Here is a 23,443-nt window from a genome sequence, read left to right as displayed (position 1 = left end):
TTCTGGTCGTATTGGATTACATTGATGAGAAGGGACATAAACTCTCAAAATTCGTGTGCAACGAGATTATTTTAACAAAAGTGTTTTCGGAACCAATCGCCTGGCACCTGAGAGAATAACGAGCATTAGAACATTTAGCGACTTTCATCCTCGGACTCACAGGAATGAGCACTTTTCCATTTGTTTTTTTGGATAGCGTTTTTTTTCTTCTTAAATATAGCTCTCTGCCTCATTTGATTAGGATTCTATGTCACAAAACAGGTGATAGATGCGACAAGTGCTTATTCCTGAGAGTTAGAAAACAATTCATCAAATCAAGCCTGAAAGACATTGCTTTTTGTCATGAAACGCCTCAAAACTTACACAAAACCTTTGTTTTTACATTTAGTCAATTCTTGACTTAAAATTTTAACATAGACGGGGAATCAATACGAGGGTGTTGGTGGTAAAACTACTGAACCGATTTTCATGAAATTTTACATGAGAGATCCTGGGTATAATATCCACAGTTATGTTTTTCATTTGTTGGATAAATGTCTTTGATTACGTCAAATCTGGCTTTTTGTGAAAGTTGAGGCGGCCCTGTCACATCCTAATATTTTCAATGAAATTGATTTACATTTTGGTCAAGCAATCTTTGACGAAGCCCGGACTCTGGGATTGCATTTCAGCTTAGAAGCTTAACAATAAATTAATGAATTTGGTCATTAAATGTCAGAAAGTTCTAATTAAAATTAAATGTTAGTAATCGATCCTAAATCGACTTTATCTGATGCTTTAATATTTTCTGATTCAAAAAACATGTACATATGCTATATTGTGATTAATAACAAGCTCAGATAGTTCAGAAATCGATTTAAAAATAATTTCATCTTATTCTTTGTCGTTTCCTAATAGCGAAAACATATAGATATAATATGTTTAGATTAAAAACAAACTCAAAAAGATGTGGTTTTTTTTGAAAGAAGACAAAAGCGCGCTTTCCTGTGAAGAGCTTTGTTCTGCTTCGCTATTCGTACTGGTTTGCCACTTCAAGCGATATGCAAGCAGCCCATACGCTACTGCGTTACACTGTCTTGTCACTTTCCGCACACCTGTTTTCGTGAAAGTGGCACGAGATGTCTTGGCTCAAGGCCTCGGGGAAATGGAGTGCATTAATTTAATTCTGTAAGTTCGACGGGTTGACTAAATGTAGTAATTTCGCTTAACGCGACTTGTTTTTATTTTGTTTTTACAGTTAGTCAAGTTTTGTGTGTGTGTGTGTGTGTGTGTGTGTGTGTGTGTGTGTGTGTGTGTGTGTGTGTGTGTGCGTGTGTGTGTGTGTGTGTAGAGCGAAACTACTTGACCGATCTCTATGAAATTTGACATGAGAGTTCCTGGGAATGATATCCCCGGACATTTTTCATTTTTTCAATAAATACCTTTGATGACGTCATATCCGGCTTTTTGTAAAAAATGAGGTGGCACTGTCACACCCTCATTTTTCAATCAAATTGATTGAAATTTTGGCAAAGCAATCTTCGACAAAGGCCGGACTTTGGTATTGCATTTCAGCTTGGTGGCTTAAAAACTAATGAATGAGTTTGGTCATTAAAAATCGGAAATTTGTAATTACAATTATATTTTTATTAAACGATCCAAAAACAATTTCATCTGATTTTTCGTTATTTTCTGATTCCAAAAACATATACATATGTTATATGTGGATTACAAACAAGCTCTAAAAATTAAAAATATGAAAATTATTATTACTTTTTTTTCCGAAATCCATTTAGAAACAATTTCATCTGATTCCTTGTCGGTCCCTGATTCCAAAAACGTATAGATATGATATGTTTGGATTAAAAACAAACTCAGTAAGCTAAAAAGAATAGACATACAGAAAAGCGTGTTATCCTGCTCAGCACGACCACTACCGCACTATTCTGTATGGCTTGTCGATTTCACTGCCTTTGCCACGAGCGGTGGACGGACCAAACTACAAGTATGTGCGTTCAGTTTCATTCTGTGTTGTTCGACAGCTTGACTAAATGTTGTTATTCCGCCTTACGCGACTTGTTTGTTTGTTAAGTCTACTTTAAATACTGATAGGAAGACGGTCTACTGAATATTTTGTCTATAACCTAACGTTCCATCAATTTACCTTTCTTGTGTTTTGATTCGAGTTTATCTTTTCCCCAATGTGATATGCATCGTAGTACCATGCCGGGCGTTCTACAACTTCTCCCTACCCTATGGGGAGACGACCACCCAGCTTGTTACCCCGGGTACAACTCGCGATTTTCTGGTAGTCTGGGATTACAGTGATGATGAGAATTGTCCCATGGAGGTGACGGGACTCTTGGATCTAACCACGGATTTCAATCCGACGAACTTGACTCATGCATCGACTGAATCTAAAGGAAGCGCTACTTTCACTCTGGATGGGAACAGTCTTTCCATTGGACGGTGAGTGTTTGTGTATGTATTAATGTTAAACACAAGTGAATGAGTTATTACGAGTTAACATCACTGTTCATTGGCTCTATCAACGCCCGTTTTTAACCGCTTGCTTCCGTTTGTATGATACACCGTCCATAGATCGTCGTTCTCCCGAATTAACTCCTTAGTATGTCATCGAGAATAGAGGATTTTGGAAAATCTTTTCATGCAATGACGTCAGCGCCTTTCAGCGATTGGTCAATGCATTTCGTATCAATAATGTCAGTCACGCTTGAAATTATCGCTACTTGATATTGTTTTCCAAACTTATACGAAGTGACTGGGAGAGTACGGTCAGTTACTGAACTAGCCCCGAACAGTGAGATATTGAGAACAGTACACACAAGGAACTTAGTCGATAAATATCGACAGGGGGCCGACAAATGGTTTAAATGGGAAATGTGTGTATATGGGTGTGGGTTTGAAACAAACAAACAAACCAACCCATGTGAACCCCGGGCCGCAGGCCTTCGATGTAGTGATTGAAAAAAAAGGATGTTCTCAAATGGTTCAATTCTCATTTGGTCTGATTCTCAAATGGTACCGGTATACTCCCCCCCCCCCCCCTGGCCGCAGGCCTAGGAGTAAAATTTTTATAGACACTGACCTTCTTCCCAGGGGTCATTGACCCAGTTTTAGCTATGAGAGGTGGTTCGCCCAGAGGCTGTAGAGTATACTGGGGCGGTCTCTTTGATGTCTTGAGAGGAAACTTGGCCAGGGTAGTACATGCACCAGAACTGGTGGACACCAAGGACAAACATGAAATCGAAGCAGTTTGCTTTCAGAGAGAACGGTCGTCAGCAACTCAAACTTCTCTGTTTTCTTTAAAATCTGACTTTCTTTGTGGACCCCTGACTCCGCCCCCCTCCCTCTGTAAGGACCCCCCTCCATGAGGACCGATTTTTGTCAACATTTTAAAGGTCGCTAGAGAGGGGTTCCACTGTATGACCTAACCGCTACTGGCAGACGGCCTCAATCTTCACGCGCAAAGACGAGATTAATAGGTGCTCGGTTTTGGTATTTTGAATTACATTACATTAAACCTTTGTTGGGTTTCATGGTCATGGCAACAGCCATAATAATATTACATGATGTATAATATCATATTTCAGCATATGTGAATTACATGTCATCATACTAAACTGTCATACATTTTTATTCCTACATTATTCTGATTGATCACAACCAAACCTACTATCATTGGACACATCCAAATGCAAGCGCCTGTTCTTGACAATTTCTCTCTGATCTAAATATAAAATCAGTGCAATTTCCTGGGTCGGGCTTTGCCACAGACACTCACGGTTTGGCCTGTAGGTAAAATGTACAATGTATTTTCTGATTTGTGCACAAAAGCTTTTTTTCTTTTTTCTTTTTTTTAACATAACAATGTTTAATGTCACTGTATGTTTAAAAGACCATGGTCATATTTGTAAAAAAAATGTTAAATTAGAAAATAAATAACATTTTGGTTCATGATTTTTCCTACACCTGTGCTAAAAATAAGAAATAAAAATGTCGGGTATATAAGTCACTCAAATACAGCTAGGTATGAATGGCTCGGTTTGAGTTTGTTGCAGTTGACCCTGCACAATGCGACATATCATGTTTTTGTTGAACAATTTTGACGTCACCCCTCCCATAGGGTGACGTATTTCACAACTTCCTGTGTTACACAAACTCTGTGATGACCAATTTTGACGTCACCCCTCCCATAGGGTGACGGATTTCACAACTTTCTACAGATGAACAATTTTGACGTCACCCCTCCCATAGGGTGACGGATGTCACAACTTCCTGTGTACACAAACTGATGACGTATTTCACAACAAAATGGCGCTGCCCATGGTCAACCTCGAAACTATCCGTATAGAATGGGGGCGTCCTCGCCCCCATAAAATACGAACGGAGAGACTCGGAAACTCGATTCACTGTGTCGTACATCGTCACTACGCTCGAGAAATCAAGTGTAATATTTGAAGTTAAAATCTCTCTCGACTACAGTGCGACAAAATAGCTCAGTTGGTAGAGTGCCCGATTGACGGTGCGCTTGACCTTACTTTTGTGGTCCCGGATTCGATCCGCTTCGACGGAATTTTTATTTTTTTTCTGAACTCGAAATTCTTGTATTGTATTAATTTGCTTCATTCCAAACGTTGACCACTTGACTGCCTTAGGACGGGTATACCCGTCATGCGCTTGTGCAGCCGCAGCGCCTTAGGACGGGTTAACCCGTCTTCTCCGTTCCGGGATTTTCCAGAAATGCCACGTCACTGCTGACACACAAATAGCAGCCAATGGCTTGGTAGGATACCTCATTCTCATGAATAAACATAAATGGTGACGCGGTTTTGCGTCTGAAGGCTATTTTCGGCCTTGGCGACAGGGTAGGGGAGAGAAATCTCGACTCGTCAAAATGGCTGACGGTGACAGTCGACCGGGCCCTAGTAGGGAAAAACAAAGCCGGACTGACGCTACAGGCGGTGCAAATGATTATGGATACTGACAGGGGAAGGGGGAGATCTTCTTTCGGACAATTCGTTGGAAACAGGTAGATGATACTGATTATAATCCTTTCTTGGAGCAAGCAAAACAGCCACCTGTGTTTGATCCACAGGCACCAGAAGATGCGCCGAACTGATTTTTCAAAAGTTCATATTTAAACATCATTATAAGCCAAACTAATTATTATTTCCATGATTAGACACTAAAAACAGATTCTTGGTTCAATTTCCCTTAAAAATAACATAGGTTTTACTTACCTACCTACTGCCAGTGTAGAATTTTTTGTGAAATATTACACCCCGAACTTCAATATTCCCTGGCAGTCAGGAATGCAAGTTTTGATTGGCAGCGAAAGGGTGTAATGAATCCAAATAATCAAAACGTTGCATAATTATTGAGTACTTCCAGCGGGACAATTTCCTCAGACTGAATTTTCCAATATATAATTTTTTTCGGCTTTGGTGAAAATGTAATGCCCTACAGGTAACACGGCGACCACATGTAATGATGCGACTGACAAGAAAACGTACAAATCTTAAATACGAACGGGGAACCGACTAGTCGACACAATTAATGCTCGTTTGATAATCCCGGCAGGCACGTGGAAGATATGGTTGCAGTTCAAGAATTTGTTTTCACAGGTTTAGGTCAAGAGCATTCTTGGCGGGTTGGTATACTACGTTGGCTTGCAGATCCGGCGGTCTTGAGTTCGAATCCTATGACTTGGCAAGTCTTTTGTAAAACATTTATTCTAAATTATTCAAATTTTTCTTATTTTCTTAACTCTATATATGCATGTATTTCTTTTCATTTTGAGTTTTCCCAAAGATTTTGAGTCTTGTATTGAAAATCGAATATAGTTCATGAGTGCCATTGAACAGCTTTCCCCTAATCCCGTATTCTGTTTTGAGTAAGGGATATCCCCAAGGAAAGGTCAAAGGGCATATGTATCATCGCGTGTCGACTGCTGGTAATAGTAGTAAGGTGCTTCTAGTATGATAGGCTTCTGGGTTAAATTACTGTCAACAATTAGAATTGAGTTGGATAAATTGCTTTATGCCCACTGAATGTATCAAACATTGCAAAAACGAAAACAGGTTTTTAAAACGCAGTGCAGCATATATTTCCACACACAAAAAAACTTTCTCACTAATGAGGTGCAATTGCTGTCGCCTGGGATTAATTTTAAAACACGAATAATGTTTAATCTTTTAAAACTGTCTGTATGTACACTGGTATGTGGCGACTTTTGACAGTAAATAACTTGGACCTCCGAATAATACAAGCGCTAAAATCTTACCGAGAGTGCCTAAAAACGACTTACGTTAGTGTCGCCTGGCTAGGGTGGCATAAGTTATGCAACATTCTCACTGGTTTATCATGGGCACTTAAAGGCTGACTTTGTTATAAACAAAACTGTGGAAATTGGAAGGAAAACAAGACACACCTTGCTAGCTATAAAAACAAGTTTAAGTCGATGAATATGGAGATGTTAGCTGTGTCGCCAACTTCGAGGATACATACGTAAGGAAACTCTACAAGGATATTGTAAACATAGTATGTTTGTTTATAGTCCAAAAATTTTGTTGTGTTCATTTGAATAATAAATACGTTACCAATACGGTTTACAAGAAATTAATCCAGACGCTGAGCAATCTATGCCTGAAAATGAATGAAACGCTTGTTGCGTGGAGCATGACTTGACGCCATTTTCTTTCATTCCATGCAATAAAAAACACACTTTAGTTTTACAATTGTAGGAAACATTCCCAGTAAAAGAAATGCTTCTATATTATGCTTTACTAGAATCTCTGAGAATCAGACATTGCACAATTTGTCTATTCTGCCAGTACGTGTCGTAGTGCTGTAGACCAGACATGCGACATTTAGGCTTCAACTCTGGATAAATGCTTTTCCCTAAAACACATAACACTTGTCTCCTTTCTTGAAATTGAAGAACAGAGAAGATGCATGAATGTCAACAGGGCGTTTGTTTGCGATCTATACAAATCTTTGTTTCTTAAATGCATAGAACATCCCAGTGACGCACCGAAATAGACAAAACGTCATATTTTAATGACGTCAAGGTATCCCTTACGGTTTCAAAAACAAGGAAAACCACCTTGTCAAATGAAGACGAACAGAGCGTCAAACGTGTGGCAACAGAGATGGAGTGTTTCATACACGTGTGTCAGTGTGACACCAAAACTTCAAGTGCTTCTCAGATCAATTACACAACTTCTCACTGCATTTATACTAACTTGATAGCTCAGAAAAAAAGAGACATAAAGAAGGTTGAATCCCCTTGTCGTTGGTTTTAACACCAAAATATACGGTTCTTTTCTTCCCAAATGTAAACATTGTCAGGCACGCAACGTTCAAATTCCGGATAAAAATGCAGACAAACACAAGTATTTATACCGTCAACTATATTGTAAGTGTCAACCCCCTTATGCACCAATTTCGCTCACGAGAAGGGGGTGGGCGTTTATTAAGTACTGTGCCCTGTGCCGGATAATTTTCTCGTGGGAAATAGCAGTATTTGATCTCTTGGTATGACAAATTTCATGTCAATAGGATGTGTTTCTGTTCAAAATATCTAACCTCTGCGTATCTTTCTCTGTGACACAAAAGCGTCTGTATGTGTGCCTTGCCAGAATGCGACGTTGAAACGAACCACACAGAAACATCCCTTTGCATGATAATTTAAGAAGACATGCTTATATCTTAAATGAAACTAAATGACACTGTCTCGAGATCTGCCTTGCATTACCGGCAGATATCACAAACCTGCGCAAAATGAATAATGTCATTAATGTAATTTCCCCAAATACCCCTAGCTCCATGACCTCCATCCTGTTTTAGCATGGCTTTCCAGAGACTGCAGTGACAAACGTATAAAATAAACGGCATGACCGTATCGTAGCATCTTAATTGTCATTGTGGATCGGAATGTTAGGTCCGTATTGCGTGCGAAGTTTCACAAACAATTAGAACAAATCATTTCTCTCCTGCCATCCTTGATCCAAATGTGGGGAGTAGACGTGTGCAAATACTATACCCTGTACACAACGTTTGACCCAAAGTATAAGGCGTGGGCGTTTACTCGATACTGGACGCTTACAAGGTAGTTTACGGTACCTGTGGTTTCATGACAGTTTTAATTGAGAGAAACCCACACACTGACATCATAAAGCTTGACGGAATAAACCTAAGCAGTCCATAAAATGGGTAATTAAAACCCCTTCACTGCCCAGCACGTACTAGATACGTGGTCATGTTTGGTTTGTCATACACGTACTAGGTACGTGGCATTTACATCAGCACTTTACAGGACATTTGTGAAAACTAAATGGGAGGTAACCACTGTCCAACTTCTTGTAGGGGTTTAAACACAGTTCTTTCCCATTGACCGTTCAGATAAGTTAGTACCACGTGGTAAAAACATTTTTAGAAGTTTTTTCCGATCTATACAATTCAAAATGGCGGCCGAAAGTCGGACATCAACTCGTAGACCTGTTTTCAAATGATACAGTGTTCTGGAAGCTCTACAAGAAGTGATTTATGGATTACCACACAGAAGAATACTGTTATGGGCTGTAATGTGAGTACCTGATGTTTGACACCAGTTTTAGCTGTGTTTTCTGTGGTTTTACGTGCTGCAGTGTGTGTGTGAAGTTTGGAAACTGTAATTTTTGACAAAAATGGTCATTATATCGATTTTTACTATAGCAATCACAAACAAAGTCCAATGATCATGTTATCAGATAATAGCCAAGTGTGTACGCAAACCACATGCCAAAGATCTAAGAGATATCTCAATAAATGATTGAGCAGTGAACAGATTAGTGAACCTACCGAAGAAAGCGAAATTTGCCCTGGCAATACCAAAATGCTGTTATACTGTGGCAGTGAAGGGGTTTTAACCGTCCGAATTCAACTTTTGGAGCTTATAACCATTAGCATTCTGGTTCAATATTCAGACACACACTAAACCTCACGGCTTCAATGGACAGCAGTAACACAAACGAAACGATCTCAGTAGTGATCTACAACCAGCATAGAGTGGAGGGTCTTGAGGTGGTCGGACTGGACGCCTACAACAATCTGAGGGCAGTCATCAACGTCTCGGTCACTCTACAGGCCACGGTCACTGGCGGCTCCAACCTCACGGCAGAGTGGCAAATTGGACAAGATGTGATCTCCCAGGTGAGACAAAGCTTCAACGACATTTGTTCTTTTTATCTTGACTTCAGTTGCTTTCCTTTTGCCGATCTCCTTTAGCCGATCTCATCTTATTCCACGGTAGTCTGCTGAAAGATGTTTTTCCACACGACAGCTGACTAACTGTAGCAGTAAACAGTCTGGTGTTCTCATCAAAATCAAACAAGATGTCTCTGTTTTGTGATTTGGTTCTGGAAAATCAAGTGGTGTTTTTTCACAGCACGATGTAAGATAAGGTCATACAATAGAAGATATATCCTTCCAATGCATGTAGTTTATTTGTGTTTTTACAAGATGTTGCTCAATTATGCTTTTGTTCTCAGCGCATTGTAAACGTTAGTCCCGTTTGTTCTTGCAGACGTACCCACCTGACGTCTTGAATGTAACCTACGAGAAGACGTGGACCTCGCCAGCCACGTACCCAGTCAAGGTGACCGTGTCCAACGAGCAGAACGCAATGTCCATCTCCTTCAACCTGACTCTCGGTACAATTTGCGATTTTCTGGTCGTATTGGATTACATTGATGAGAAAGGACATTAACGCTCAAAATTCATGTGCAACGAAATTATTTTTTTTTAAAGTGGTTTTCGGAACCAATCTTCTGGCACCTGAGAGAATAACGAGCATTAGAACATTTAGCTACACTTTTCCATTTGTTTTTTTGGATAGCGGTTTTTTTCTTCTAAAATATAGCTCTCTGTCTTATTTGATTAGGATTCTATGTCACACAAAAATGTGATAGGTGCGACAAGTGCTCATTTATGAGAGTTAGAAAACAATTCAGCAAATCAAGCCTGAAAGACATTGCTTTTTGTCGTAAAAGGCCTCAAAACTTTTGTTTTTACATTTAGTCAAGTCTTGATTTAAAGTTTTAACATAGACGGGGAATCAATACGAGGGTGTTGGTGGTTGTGTGTGTGTGTGTGTGTGTGTGTGTGTGTGTGTGTGTGTGTGTGTGTGTGTGTGTGTGTGTGTGTGTGTGTGTGTGTGTGTGTGTGTGTGTAGAGCAATTCAGAGAAAACTACTGAACCGTTTTTTATGAAACTTTAAATGAGGGTTTTTGGGTATATTATCCCCAGATGTTTTTGTTTCATTTGTTGGATAAATATCTTTGATGACGTGAAATCCGGCATTTTGTGAAAGTTGAAGTGGAACTGTCACCCTAATTTTTTCAATGAAATTGATTGACATTTTGGTCAAGCAATCTTCGACGAGGCCCGGACTATGGGATTGCATTTCTGTTTAGAAGCTTAACAATAAATTAATGAATTTGGTCATTAAATATCTAAAAGTTCTAATTAAAATAAAATGTTAATGATCGATCTCAAATTGACTTTATCTGATGCTTTATTATCTCCTGATTCCAAAACATGTACATATGCTATATTGTGATTAATAACAACCTCAGGAAATTAAACATACGAACATTCTACTTGAAATTAAAAGTTCAGAAATCGATTTAAAAATAATTTCATCTTATTCTTCATCGTTTCCTGATAGTAAAAACATATAGATATAATATGTTTGGAATATAAACAAGCTCAAAAAGTTAGGTTTTTGTAAAAGAAGACAAAAGCGCACTTACCTGTGAAGAGCTTTATTCTGCTTCGCTATACTGGTTTGCCACTTCAAGCGATTTGTGAGCAGCCCATACACTACTGCGTTACACTGTCTTGTCACTTTTTGCACACTTTTTTTCGTGAAAGTGGCACGAGGTTTTTTGGCTCAAGGCCTCGGAGAAATGGAGTGCGTTAATTTCATTCTGTAAGTTCGACGGGTTGACTAAATGTAGTAATTTCGCTTAACGCGACTTGTTTTTATACTGTTTATTGTTTGTCAAGTCTACTTTAAATACTTACAGGAAGACGGTCTACTGAATATTTTGTCTATAACCTAACGTTCCATCAATTTACCTTTCTTGTGTTGTGATTCGAGTTTATCTTTTCCCCAATGTGATCTGCATCGTAGTACCATGTCGGGCGTTCTACAACTTCTCCCTACACAATGGGGAGACGACCACCCAGCTTGTTACCCCGGGTACAACTCGCGATTTTCTGGTAGTCTGGGATTACAGTGATGATGAGAATTGTACCATGGAGGTGACGGGACTCTTGGACGAAACCACCGATTTCAATCCGACGAACTTGACTCATGCATCGACTGTATCTAAAGGAAGCGCTACTTTCACTCTGGATGGGAACAGTCTTTCCATTGGACGGTGAGTGTTTGTGTATGTATTAATGTTAAACACAAGTGAATGAGTTATTACGAGTTAACATCACTGTTCATTGGCTTTTAACCGCTTGCTTCCGTTTGTATGATAAACCGTCCATAGATCGTCGTTCTCCGGAACTAACTCCTTAGTATGTCATCGAGAATAGAGGATTTTGGGAAATCCTTTCATGCAATGACGTCAGCGCCTTTCGGCGATTGGTCAATGCATTTCGTTTCAATAATGTCGGTCACGCTTGAAATTATCGCTATTTGTGACCCTCCACCACGAAATGAGTCGAATGTCACCTCGCGCGGTTCTGCGCTAGACTTAATATAAGTCCGGGGAGTGTCTGGTAACAGTGTGAGGGTCACCTTAGTCACGTCACAGGCTTATAACTTAAACAGTGTTCGCTCTTTTCTAAAACGGTTTTGACCACTGGATAGAGCATAAAAAAACTCTTTAGGAAAATGTACAAATATGAAAATCATGCAAGGTGACTTGCGACTCATTCCGTGGTGAAGGGTCACATTTGATATTGCTTTTCAAACTTATACGAAGTGACCGGGAGCGTACAGTCAGTTACTGAACTAGCCCCGAACAGTGAGATATAGAGAACAGTACACAAATACGAACGGAGAGACGCGGAAACTCGAGTCACTGAGTCGTCGCCACGCTCGACAACTCAAGTATAATATTTGAAGTTAAAATCTCTCTCGACTACAGTGCGACAAAATACCTCAGTTGGTAGAGTGCCCGATTGACGGTGGTCCCGGGTTCGATCCGCTTCGACGGCAATGTTATTTTTATTTTTTGGGGAACTCGTAATTCTTGAATTTTATTTATTTGCTTCATTCCAAACGTTTTGGATGATGTAATGAATCCAAATAATCAAAAAGTTGTATAATCATTGAGTACTTCCAGCGGGACAATTTCCCCAGACTGAATTTCCCATTAGGCCTATATATTTTGTTTCGGCTTTGGTGAAAATGTAATGCCCTATAGGTAACACCGCGGCTACATGTAATGATGACGCTGACAAAAAAACGTACAAATCACAAATACGAACGGGGAACCGACTAGTCGACAAAATTAATGCTCGTTCGATAATCCCGGCAGGCACGTGGAAGATATGATTGCAGTTCAAGTATTTGTTTTCACAGGTTTAGGTCAAGAGCCTTCTTGGCGGGTTGGTATACTACGTTAGCTTGCATATCCGCCGGTCTTAAGTTCGAATCCTATTTCTTGGCAAGTCTTTTGTAAACATTTATTCTAAATTTTTTCAATTTTTTCTTCTTTTTTTAACTCTGTATTATATACTTGTATTTTTTTTCATTACATTTAGTCAAGTTTTGACTAAATGTTTTAACATAGAGAAGGAATCGAGACGAGGGTCGTGGTGTGTGTGTCTGTGTCTGTGTGTCTGTCTGTGCGTGTGTGTGTGTAGTGCGATTCAGACCAAACTACTGGACTGATCTTTATGAAATTTTACATGAGAGTTCCTGGAAATGATATCCCCGGATGTTTTTTTCTTTTTTTTTTGATAAATACCTTTGATGACGTCATATCCGGCTTTTTGTAAAAGTTGAGGCGGCACTGTCACACCCTCATTTTTCAATCAAATTGATTGAAATTTTGGCCAAGCAATCTTCGACGAAAGCCGAACTTCGGTATTGCATTTCAGCTTGGTGGCTTAAAAATTAGCTAATGACTTTGGTCATTAAAAATCTGAAAATTGTAAAAAAAGATATTTTTTTATAAAACGATCCAAATTTACGTTCATCTTATTTTTCATCATTTTTTGATTCCAAAAGCATATAAATATGTTATATTTAGATCAAAAACAAGTTCTGAAAATTAAGAATATAAAAATTATGATGAAAATTAAATTGTTGAAATCAATTTAAAGACACTTTCATCTTATTCCTTGTTGGTTCCTGATTCCAAAAACATAGATATGATATGTTTGGATTAAAAACACGCTCAGAAAGTTAAAACGAAGAGAGGTACAGAAAAACGTGCTATCTTTTGCCACGAGCGGTGGACTGACGATACTACGAGTATACGGTCTTGCTGAAAAATTGCATCGTTCAGTTTCATTCTGTGAGTTCGACAGCTTGACTAAATGTTGTATTTTCGCCTTACGCGACTTGTTTTAATTTTTCCCAAAGATGTTGAGTCGTGTATTGAAAATCGAATATAGTTCATGAGTGTAATTAAACTGCGTTCCCACAATCCCGTTTTCTATTTTTAGGAGGGAATATCCCCAAGGAAAGGTGAAATGTATCATCGCGTGTCGACTGCTTGTAATAGTAGTAAGGTGCTTCTAGTATGATAGGTTTCTGGGTTAAATTACTGCCAACAAATTAGAATTGACACTGGATCCCCGCGGGTTAGGGGGAAGAATTTACCCGATGCTCCCCAGCATGGGCGGGGATATAGCTCAGTTGGTAGCGCGCTGGATTTGTATTCAGTTGGCCGCTGTCAGCGTGAGTTCGATCCCAGGTTCGGCGGAAATTTATTTCAGAGTCAACTTTGTGTGCAGACTCTCTTCGGTGTCCGAACCCTCCCCCCGTGTACACTACATTGGGTGTGCACGTTAAAGATCCCACGATTGACAAAAGGGTCTTTCCTGGCAAAATTGCTTAGGCACAGTTAATAATTGTCTACCTATACCCGTGTGACTTGGAATAATAGGCCGTGAAAGGTAAATATGCGCCGAAATGGCTGCAATCTACTGGCCGTAGAAAATTTCATCTCACACGGCATCACTGCAGAGCGCCTAGAACTGTACCCACGGAATATGCGCGATATAAGCGTCATTGATTGATTGATTGATGTCGTAAGAGGCGACCAACAGATTCTGTTTCTCCTTTTACCCTTGTTAAGTGTTTCTTGTATAGAATATAGTCAATGTTTGTAAAGATTTTAGTCAAGCAGTATGTAAGAAATGTTAAGTCCTTTGTACTGGAAACTTGCATTCTCCCAGTAAGGTCATGTACTACGTTGCAAGCCCCTGGAGCAATTTTTACACCCCCGGTATAGGGGTGTGTATAGGTTTCACTCGATGTGTTTGTGTGTTTGTGGCGGTATTTGTGTGTTTGTGTTCGCAAGTAGATCTCAAGAATGAACGGACCGATCGTCACCAAACTTGGTGAACAGGTTCTATACATTCCTGAGACGGTCCTTACAAAAATTGGGACCAGTCAAACACACGGTTAGGGAGTTATTGGTGGATTAAAATTATACAACGACTTATAGACGGACACCCCCGTTGGTCAAAGGGAAATAACCTTCTCAGTTGGTGGCTGTGAGAATGGTTATTTCCCTTTGACCAACGGGGGTGTTTTTCCTATCAGAGGAATTTCTTGTTGATTAGTGCTTTTGTGAACAAGAAACAATTAACAAGTGGCTCTATCCCATCTCCCCCCCTTTCCCCGTGGCGATATAACCTTCGTGGTTGAAAACGACGTTAAACATCAAATAAAGAAAAAGAAAGAAAGAAAGATGCCCACTGAATGTATCAAACAATGCAAAAACGGAAACAGGTTTTAAAAACGCTGTGCAGCATGTAATTATTACAAGACACAAAAATCTTTCTCACTAATGAGGTGCAATTGCTGTCGCCTGGGGTTAGTTTTAAAACACGAATAATGTTTAATCTTTTAAAATTGTCTTTATGTACACTGGTATGTGGCGACTTTTGACAGTAAATAACTTGGACCTCCGAATAATACAAGCGCTATAATCTCACGAAGAGTGTCTAAACGATTTACTTACGTTACTGTCGCCTGTCTAGGGTGGCGTGAGTTATGCAACATTCTCACTCGTTTATCATCGGCATTCAAGGCTGATTTTGTTATAAACAAAACTGTGGAACATGGAAGGAAAACAAGACACACCTTGCAAGCTATAAAAACGAGTTTAAGTCGATGAATATGGGGATGTTAGCTGTGTCGCCAACTTCGAGGATACATACGTAAGCAAACTCTACAAGGATATTGCAAACATAGTATGTTTGTTTATAGGCAAACAAGTCTGTTGTGTTCTTTGGAATCATAAATACGTTACCCATATGGTTTACAAGAAATAAATCCAGAAGCTGTGCAATTTATGCCTGAGAATGAATGAAACGCTTGATGCGTGGAGCATGACTTGACGCCATTTTCTTTCATTCCATGCAACGAAAAAACCCTTTAGTTTCACAATTGTTAGAAACATTCCAAGTAAAAGAAATGCTTCTATATATGCTTTTCTAAAATCTCTGAGAATCAGACATTGCACAATTTCTCTATTCTGTTATTACGTGTCGTAGTGCTGTTGACCAGACATGCGACATTTAGGCTTCAACTCTAGATAAATGCTTTTCCCTAAAACACATAACACTTGTCTCCTTTCTTGAAATTGAAGAACGGAGAAGATGCATGAATGTCAACATGCTGGGCGTTTGGTGCATCTTAATTTAACAATCTGTGTATGCAAAGAACAGTGACGCTCCGAAATAGACAAAACGTCATATCTTAATGAGGTCAAGGTATCCCTTCTGGATTCAAAAACAAGGAAACCCACCTTGTCAACTGTAGACGAACAGAGCGTCAAACGTATGGCAACAGAGATGGAGTGTTTCATACACTTAGTGTGTGACACCAAAACTTCAAGTGCTTCTCAGACCTGTTACACTACTTCTCACTGCATTTATATAACACCAACACGGTGGTCTAGTGGTAAGGCGTCCGCCCAGTGAGCGGGAGGTCGTGGGTTCGAACCCCGGCCGGGTCATACCTAAGACTTTAAAATTGGCAATCTAGTGGCTGCTCCGCTTGGCGTCTGGCATTATGGGGTTAGTGCTAGGACTGGTTGGTCCGGTATCAGCATAATGTGACTGGGTGAGACATGAAGCCTGTGCTGCGACTTGTCTTGTGTGTGGCGCACGTTAAATGTCAAAGCAGCACCTTCGTGGTGGACTGGGCGTTAAGCAAACAAACAAACAAACTGCATTTATACTAACTTGATAGCTAAGAAAAAAGAGACATAAAGAAGGTTGAATCCCCTTGTCGTTGGTTTTAACACCAAAATATACGGTTCTTTTCTTCCCAAATGTAAACATTGTCAGGCACGCAACGTTCAAATTCAGTATGAAAATGCAGACAAACACAAGTGATTATACCGTCAACTACATTGTAAGTGCCAACCCCCTTATGCACCAATTTCGCTCACGAGAAGGGTAGTGTCCTGTGCAGGATAAGTTTCCCGTGGGAAATAGCGGTATTTGATCACTTGGTATGACAACTTTCATGTCAATAGGATGTGTTTCTGTTCACAATATCTAACCTCTACGTATCTTTCTCTGTGACACACCGGCACGGTTGGCCTAGTGGTAAGGCGTCCGCCCCGTGATGAAACCTGTGCTGCGACTTCTGTCTTGTGTGTGGCGTTCATTAAATGTCAAAGCAGCACCGCCCTGATATGGCCCTTCGTGGTCGGCTGGGCGTTAAGCAAGTGTAACCGAGTGCCAATTTACTTTACTCTTTCTTACCGAGCTCAAACACTCAAGCAAACGACACAAGTTATATTAACAGGTTCTTTTATTCCAAAAGATGAAAAGGGGAATGTGTGGGATAACGGGGGTTTACTTTCAAATACAAAACTTTCAATGTATTACTATAGGACTAAACAACTCCAAAAAAACAATGCTCTCAACTCTTCACTCTAAAACTACATTCTAAATTCTCCCTCTAAAGCTACCCTTTAAAAACACACTAAATCCTTCCCCAAACTACACTCTACTCTAAATCCTCACTCTCAACTTTAATCCAAAAAAACCACAATGAGACTCTAATCTAAAACAAACGAAATCTAAAAAAACAACCTAAAAACAATTCTTCAAAAAAAAAACAAATCTACGAAAACTCTAACAAAACCTGAACAAAATCCCTCCACTAAAACTAACTGCTCCCCTCTAACGAAATCTAGTCTACGAAAACCTAACGAAACTAAAAGCCATCTACGAAAACCCGTAAAACCTAGTCTACTGAAACCCCGTCGCACACTCAGCCATCCTGCAAAGCACAGAATGCACGCCGTAAGCATACGTAAACAAATCAACAATTTCAACTACCACAAACTAACTCGTTGAACAACAAAACACATCATTCCTACCAAATAACATGCCTACAATACCGTTCTCTCAAACAACGGTTTTCTAAAGCATTCAACAAACAAAAGTCTTCCCAAACATTCCAACTCACAAAACAATCTACTTGAACATTCAAATAAATCCTTTCCCCAAGCAGCATACTATTCTTCTCACTGCTTACCCATTTACAAAAAGAAAATTGTATTAACCTACCAGCAAAAGAATTCCTCACATCCCAAAGGATTTCAGCCTGTGACAAAACATGTCACACCACGGCGTCAAGGAAACACGCACGACAAAATACACGTCTTCTTCCCTCAAAGATTTCAAACAAAAAGACAGTTTTAGCGGCCACATCCTGCGCGCCGGCGTCACAAGATTAACACATATTCGACTCGAGGGGTGTCAGGCACCCCCACCTTCTTTAGTTAGTGTCTAACGTCACCTTCAACTATTCAAATTTACATCGACCCGGAGGGGAAAAGGGAGATGGAATAAAGCCACCTGTCAATTGTTTCTTGTTCACAAAAACATTAATCACAAAATTTACTCCAGAGGCTTGTACCAAAAAAACAATCGTTTTACCTATGCAAATTTTAGAATCGGCTCTTCCGCGAGACCAATTCAATAGAAACGAAACACAGTCTCGGAAACCTTAATGGATCCCCGATAGTACAGGTTTGAATCCTCGATAGCACAGAGGTACCACGAGTTCACACGGATGCACAAAAGTGCATGTGTACCGTAACTGTCGTTCCCAAGCTCACATCCTCCCCAACTTAGACTGTCGTCTCCTGGCGACATGCCAGAATCAGAAAAATTCAAAATAATATTTAACCTCCCAAGAACATAATATTCTCCATCCTCAAATCATTTCAAAAACTTTCACACAAAAACAATCATCAACTGACTAATACAATATTTCTCTAAAATTAAATGTTCTGAAATACACATTTCACATAATCCTTCCAGTGCCAATAATCATATCTCCTGTCGACATCCAACTCACACAAGTTGACAAAAAATCACAACTCATCTTTAACAGAGGCAGTTCCATGGTTCACTTTACAAAGAATTATGTTCACCACTTGCCAGATAACCAATAATGATAATCTTTACGACTTATCAAATATTTTATCTCTCTTGAGCATACATCAGAACAAAATGTTGACAATCTTTACGATTTATCAAAGCATCTGATCTCTCTTGAGCATACATCAGAACAAAATACTGACAACCTTTACGATTTATCAATGCATGTTCCCTCTTTGTATCCCAACTGTACTTGGCAACACAATCTTCTAATCAACTAACAAAATGACCACTTGCCAAGGCAATGAAAAAACTGGAAGTCCTTAAAACTCACCCAGAATATCAAACCTTTAGTCAAAAATCAGCAATAACCTAATGTCACTCATCACAATTAAACCATTCAACAGGAGTATTCATAGGCAACCATACAATCCTTCAGAATCTATTTCAAAAATCCACTAATATTAATTCTAATAAACAAAACCAGTGTACACACTGTCTTCAAACAAAGACATCAGTAAGCACCAGAACTCAAAAATTCTAAAAAACACCACCAAGAAAAATAGAAAGTGAGAACAGAGGAGACAGTAAAAGCGAGAGCGGAGAAGACAGTAAAGACAAACCAAATGATAGCAGAGAGCAAAAAGGTAGAAAAAGGTCATCTAATTCCTTACAGGTAGCATACTTTGCTCCTGAGGCGTACGAGGCTGGAGACGCCATTACTCAAACCAATGAATCCCTAAAAAATGCAGCCAAGAGAATTAGAAAGTGGGAGCTGAGAAGACAGTAAAGACAAACCAAACGATAGCAGAGAGCAAAAAGGTAGAAAAAGGTCATCTAATTCCTTACAGGTAGCATACTTTGCTCCTGAGGCGTACGAGGCTGGAGACGCCATACACAAACAAATTAAAGTTCAGTGACCAACTAATCTCAAGAATACAAAATCTAAAATCTAGTCACACCCCACTCAATATGTTTGAGTAGTCTATTGACTAGAAACAACGTAGAATCCGGTAAAATCTAGTTACATCCTACCCCATCTATTGGAGTAATCTGTCAACTAGAGACAGCATAAAACCCGTCAAATACCACCACCAACTAGGCGTCCTTGTGGTAAATGATACAAGTCTGAATGCGTCCCAGCACCCTGTCTACAACATATCAAATTTAATATAATATATATCCTTCTCTTCTTCACCATCACTCTCCTTCCTTCCTTCACTATCCTTCCTTCCTTCACAATCCTTCCTTCCTTCACTATCCTTCCTTCCTTCACAATCCTTCCTTCCTTCACAATCCTTCCTTCCTTCACAACCCTTCCCTCCTTCACAATATGTTTGATATGTTTGATATGTCTGATATGTCGGTATTTCAACATATAAATGTTGTTCACAATGTTTCGATCCTTGAAACAAATTAACCGGCAAGCGCATAACTCACGCCCCAAGCACACGGCTTGCAACAAAAACCACACTAACACCCATACATACAACCACAAGTGTTAGTAATCACATCACATCACCATGTAGCAAAATCAAACATACTACACATGTCCGACATAATATCAAATCAACACAACATAATCAAACACACTCTTCCAGGGATGATCCACTCCCCAACTCTGTCTCTTTGCACGGTGTGCAAACAGTCTTTCACAAACGTCCGAAGAAATGTTAATCACTGAAGTCCTTCTGTGGACTAACAGAGTAAAAAGAAATGTTAATCACTGTAATCCTTTCTTCCACGGATTAACAAACTAAAAGGCAATGTTGACTACAAAGCCGCATCCGTCAACGTCACGCCCGGACTCCCTCCAACTTCTCACACGCCTGTCTCCTCCACACCAGCCCGCGTCCGGACTGCATGCCTGCCATCCTCTCCCTGTGCGACGGGGTCCCCTAACCTACACTACTCCTAACCCAGCCCTAACTGTAACACCCCCTACCCACCCTTGCTCCGCAGCGCCAAATGTAACCGAGTGCCAATTTACTTTACTCTTTCTTACCGAGCTCAAACACTCAAGCAAACGACACAAGTTATATTAACAGGTTCTTTTATTCCAAAAGATGAAAAGGGGAATGTGTGGGATAACGGGGGTTTACTTTCAAATACAAAACTTTCAATGTATTACTATAGGACTAAACAACTCAAAAAAAACAACGCTCTCAACTCTTCACTCTAAAACTACATTCTAAATTCTCCCCCTAAAGCTACCCTTTAAAAACACACTAAATCCTTCCCCAAACTACACTCTACTCTAAATCCTCACTCTCAACTTTAATCCAAAAAACCCACAATGAGACTCTAATCTAAAACAAACGAAATCTAAAAAAACAACCTAAAAACAATTCTTCAAAAAAAACACCAAATCTACAAAAACTCTAACAAAACTTGACCAAAATCCCTCCACTAAAACTAACTGCTCCCCTCTAACGAAATCTATTCTACGAAAACCTAACGAAACTAAAAGCCATCTAAAAAAAAACCCGTCTACTGAACCCAGCTAAAAAAAAACGTCTACTGAAACCCCGTCGCACACTCAGCCTTCCTGCCAAGCACAGAATGCACGCCGTAAGCATACGTAAACAAATCAACAATTTCAACTACCACAAACTAACTCGTTGAACAACAAAACACATCATTCCTACCAAATAACATGCCTACAATACCGTTCTCTCAAACAACGGTTTTCTAAAGCATTCAACAAACAAAAGTCTTCCCAAACATTCCAACTCACAAAACAATCTACTTGAACATTCAAATAAATCCTTTCCCCAAGCAGCATACTATTCTTCTCACTGCTTACCCATTTACAAAAAGAAAATTGTATTAACCTACCAGCAAAAGAATTCCTCACATCCCAAAGGATTTCAGCCTGTGACAAAACATGTCACACCACGGCGTCAAGGAAACACGCACGACAAAATACACGTCTTCTTCCCTCAAAGATGTCAAACAAAAAGACAGTTTTAGCGGCCACATCCTGCGCGCCGGCGTCACAAGATTAACACATATTTGACTCGAGGGGTGTCAGGCACCCCCACCTTCTTTAGTTAGTGTCTAACGTCACCTTCAACTATTCAAATTTACATCGACCCGGAGGGAAAAAGGGAGATGGAATAAAGCCACCTGTCAATTGTTTCTTGTTCACAAAAACATTAATCACAAAATTTACTCCAGAGGCTTGTACCAAAAAAACAATCGTTTTACCTATGCAAATTTTAGAATCGGCTCTTCCGCGAGATCAATTCAATAGAAACGAAACACAGTCTCGGAAACCTTAATGGATCCCCGATAGTACATGTTTGAATCCTCGATAGCACAGAGGTACCACGAGTTCACACGGATGCACAAAAGTGCATGTGTACCGTAACTGTCGTTCCCAAGCTCACACAAGCAAACAAACAAAAATTCTCTGTGACACAAAAGCGTCTGTATGTGTGCCTTGCCAGAATGGAACGTTAAAACGAACCACACATAAACATTCCTTTGCATGACCTGTTTACACTACACATTGAGCGTAGTAAACTACGATTTTGGTCCCCAAACTACGCAACTACGCATGCTTGTCTTATACTACGCAAACGTTTCGTTTCGACTACACATTTTGACATTTTGAATACGCAAAAACGCGAGCGAGTTCCGATCCATAATTTGTACTAACCGGTTGTGTACTGCGTGCAAAACATGCCCGGCGCCCGCGAGAGTAGCGTAGTCAGTTGGTCTTGCTGCTGTTATTACAACTATCGCGGGCGTTTCAGCACATACTTTTCTGAACGCGGTCACTTCGTAGCTCATTCTTTCTGGAGGGAAAAAAATGGCTACAGCGACGAACACGGATTCAGAAGACTTTGGCGATCAACCGCCACGGAGCAAAAAAAAGAAGCTTGGTCAAACTCCCAGCAAGGCTTTTCTGCCAAAGTACTATGAGGAGCATCCATGCCTAGTTTCGTGGAGAAAAGGGAAGCATTTTGCCCACTGCACTGTGTGCAACACGGCTTTTTCAGAGAAGCACAGTGGGCTTTACGACCGTGTAACCGCCACAAGAAAAGCACTTCTCATGAGGAATTCGAGAAATCCCGACCAAAGCAGAGGAAAAATTGGACTGTTTTGTGAAGAAACCCGTGCCAGGGAAAGAAGACCAAGACAAGCTCACTTTTGAGAGATCGGTAACCAGAGCAGAGGCAATGACCTGCCATAATTATTATTATTATTGCCGACGCAAACCTGTTCTGTTTATATGCAAATTTGCCTTCATGTTGATACACATACTCCCAGTCCCTACTTTTTGTGACTTGATGTTCTCAGATTGTCACAGGTCTTGAATAGGGGGTCCCACTGTATATGAACTGCATACCCCTCAACATAGCTTTTTTTTTTAACAAATTGAAATGTTCCAAACTAGTTAATAATTTTTTTCTTAACAAATAAACTTAATGCTTGGCTTGTATTTTTGTGGGGGCTTTGTTTGTATTTGTATGAGGAGTATTGTTCACATTGTAATAGTTTTGTTTGGAGTGTTGAGTGTTTGTTTTAGTACGGTATAAGTAACTGTTCTGTTTTGCGGTTTGAGTTGATCGAATTGAAATACTACACATTCACCTGCCAAACTACACATGTGCCTTATTTTCACACCCAAAACTACACATGGTACATTTCAGGGGTAGGCAGGTCTGTTAAGTTTAAGAAGACATGCTTATATCTTAAATGAAACTAAATGACACTGTCTCGAGATCTGCCTTGCATTACCGGCATTGCAGCGCAAGCGTCTGAGCAGATATCACTAACCTGCGCAAAATGAATACAGTGTCATAAATGTAATTTCCCCAAATACCCCCAGCTCCATCCTGTT

General features: G+C 39.8%; 1 protein-coding gene across 1 annotated transcript in view; it reads left to right on the top strand.

Moving 5' to 3' along the window:
* LOC138953449 (polycystin-1-like) overlaps window positions 1-20,493 on the top strand; it is a 67,840-nt gene extending 47,347 nt beyond the window's left edge. Inside the window, exons 14-18 of the mRNA XM_070325269.1 lie at window positions 2,199-2,448; window positions 8,970-9,195; window positions 9,569-9,695; window positions 11,180-11,429; window positions 20,373-20,493. Coding sequence (XP_070181370.1) covers window positions 2,199-2,448; window positions 8,970-9,195; window positions 9,569-9,695; window positions 11,180-11,429; window positions 20,373-20,493 — 974 coding nt within the window. The remainder of the gene's footprint in view (window positions 1-2,198; window positions 2,449-8,969; window positions 9,196-9,568; window positions 9,696-11,179; window positions 11,430-20,372) is intronic.
* The last annotated feature ends 2,950 nt before the right edge of the window (window positions 20,494-23,443 follow it).

The sequence above is a fragment of the Littorina saxatilis genome, linkage group LG2, assembly GCF_037325665.1.
Source record: "Littorina saxatilis isolate snail1 linkage group LG2, US_GU_Lsax_2.0, whole genome shotgun sequence".
NCBI classification, from domain to species: Eukaryota; Metazoa; Mollusca; class Gastropoda; order Littorinimorpha; family Littorinidae; genus Littorina; species Littorina saxatilis.
This window is presented reverse-complemented; position numbering and strand designations above follow the sequence as displayed.